The 2,258-nt window shown below is 46.1% G+C and overlaps 1 protein-coding gene across 1 annotated transcript in view; it reads right to left on the reverse strand.

Annotated features, from left to right (window-relative positions):
* The window catches only part of PLEKHB1 (pleckstrin homology domain containing B1), a 15,815-nt gene extending 15,209 nt beyond the window's left edge, over positions 1 to 606 (reverse strand). The window contains exon 1 of the mRNA XM_018572553.1: positions 540 to 606. Within this exon, the coding sequence (XP_018428055.1) occupies positions 540 to 576 (37 nt within the window). The 5' untranslated portion in view covers positions 577 to 606. The remainder of the gene's footprint in view (positions 1 to 539) is intronic.
* Positions 607 to 2,258: the final 1,652 nt, after the last annotated feature.

A 2,258-nucleotide genomic window follows, 5' to 3' on the forward strand; every position in this document is an offset into this window, starting at 1 on the left:
AAAATAGTGCTTGCAGCATCTTGATCGCACCGCACTGCAGGCATAATGTGCCTTGCGATCCCGTGCGGGCGATCGCATTGCGGCAGGAGGTCGTGGCCACAGTGCCGTTCACCCCTCCAGCTCTGCAAAAAAGTGAGCCGCCGCAATGCGAGGCAGTGCGTTCTGGCCAGAATTGTACCGGAACGCACTGCATATGGTGTGAACTAACCCTTAAGCCATGTGACTAACTGTTACATTTTTTTAATATAAGTTCCCCTCTCCTGCTGTGCTGGCTTTGTGAATTGAGCCTATGGGCTGTCCTGTCATGTACAAGAATGTAGATGCTGTGCGCTATTTCGGCCTACAAAGTGTGTCCTGCATGTGTGTCGATCTAATTCCCCCGAACTGTACAAACCACAGTACCAAATCTTCAAACCGCAGTGCAGGGCTCCTCTTGCTCCGGCTAACCAGGACACACATACTCCGGAGACTCTGCAAAGTCTGTACTGAGCTGCTACAAACAGTCTCCAGAGGATACAAGATAGATAGAATCTACTTACTCTGCCTCCAGAGCCAGCCACTCTTCACTAAAGCCATCTTCGCCCGCGGGATCGACTGCAAAAAAGTGAGTCATTTAAAAGAGTATCTCCAGGTAGAAAGCAGTTATCTCTTCACGTGACTAGTTTGCCACCTGACCGAGAACATGTGTTTTGCCCATACAGGGTTCATTTTAAAGCCACTCTAGTGCTAAATAGAAAAGTTTAACACGAACCAGTCCTGTAAAATTGGGGTTAGCTGTGGCACCGCCCATGCTGGCAATATGTAATAGATCCAGTATACTCACCTCTCCGGCGTCTCGGACACGGAGGGTGACTCCACCCACAGTTCGCCGACTTAATGCCGCTCCGGCCCCCTCCTCGGCTTAAAGGAGAGCTATGAGGTCAGTGCTTTTCACTCACCTCATAGTTCTAGCCGACCTGTGACAATGAGATACATAGTTACATAGTATTTGAGGTTGAATAAAGACATTAGTCCATCAAGTCCAACCTATTAGGATCTCATTCTAGGAGTACCTGTACCCCTGTATATTACGGTCCCTTAAGAAATCACCCAAAAGTTTCTTGAACAATTCCACATTATTTGCTGAAATCACCGCCTGTGGCAGTGAGTTCCAGACCCTAACTGATCTAACTGTGAAGAACCCCCTTCGCCCCTTGTGCTGGAATTTTTTTTCCACCAATTTTAGGTGATGGCCTCTAGTTTTTGTAATGGAGTTAATTTTAAACAGTTTATCGCTAATGTTGCTACCACCATTGAAAATTTTGTACATGGAGATCATATGCCCCCTTAATCTCCTCACCTCCAATGTGAACATGTTTAAATTTAGTAGCTTCGTCTCGTAGCTCTGGTCCTCCATACCCCTAATTAGTTTGGTTGCCCTCCGCTGGACTTTTTCCAGCTCAAGGACATCTTTTCTTAGTACTGGTGACCAGAACTGGACCGCGTACTCCAGATGAGGCCGAACCAATGATCTGATTTGTGTCCTCCCGTTACCCTAAGGAGAACTATGGGGAAAAGCCTTAACCCCCATAGTTCTCCTTTAAGCCGCAAAGGTTCACTTTCAATGGACGAGGACGCCGGACAAGTTCTGAACAGCCCTGCTTTCCATCCTGGCTCTATAGACTCCACCATAAAGCCCCCAGTACTGCTGCCTACTCAAGACTGCTGGGACTCCTGGTGCACCGAGACTCAAGCTATTCACTGCTCCACAGCTTCCATACACCATCAGCTACAGTCTGGAGGATTTCCCGTGGCAGCCTGAGTACAACTAAACAGCAAGTATTAGGTGCCACAGCTGATGAAATGTACACAACCCAGAATGACTTTAAACTTGTGTTGTTAACCTGCATATTACAAGTTGCCTCTGCTGCTACATGCTTTTTAAAGCTATTTCCATAACCTTGTGATGTGAGGATAACATTACAACAGTTTTGATACATAACTGCCTTCAATCCTGTCATGTGAGCTTAACATTGGGATTATGTCAGCAGTGAGAGGCATACAGCGTGATTAAATTATGTTTTTTGTGATGTGATGCAAACATTACCATTGATACGACCTTAGTCATAGAGACTGTCATTATCTTGAAGTAAAAGTTCGGTTGAAGAGACTTCCGCAGCTCATCATTGATCATAAGAGGTATTACACAATATTGGCTCTTTTGCAAGGCTAGGTTTAGCAATGAACAGTTTTGTGACTGTCGAATAACAGGTCCCCCC

This window comes from Nanorana parkeri, unplaced genomic scaffold (assembly GCF_000935625.1).
Source record: "Nanorana parkeri isolate BGI_ZX_2015 unplaced genomic scaffold, ASM93562v1 scaffold2065, whole genome shotgun sequence".
In the NCBI taxonomy this organism is placed as follows: domain Eukaryota; kingdom Metazoa; phylum Chordata; class Amphibia; order Anura; family Dicroglossidae; genus Nanorana; species Nanorana parkeri.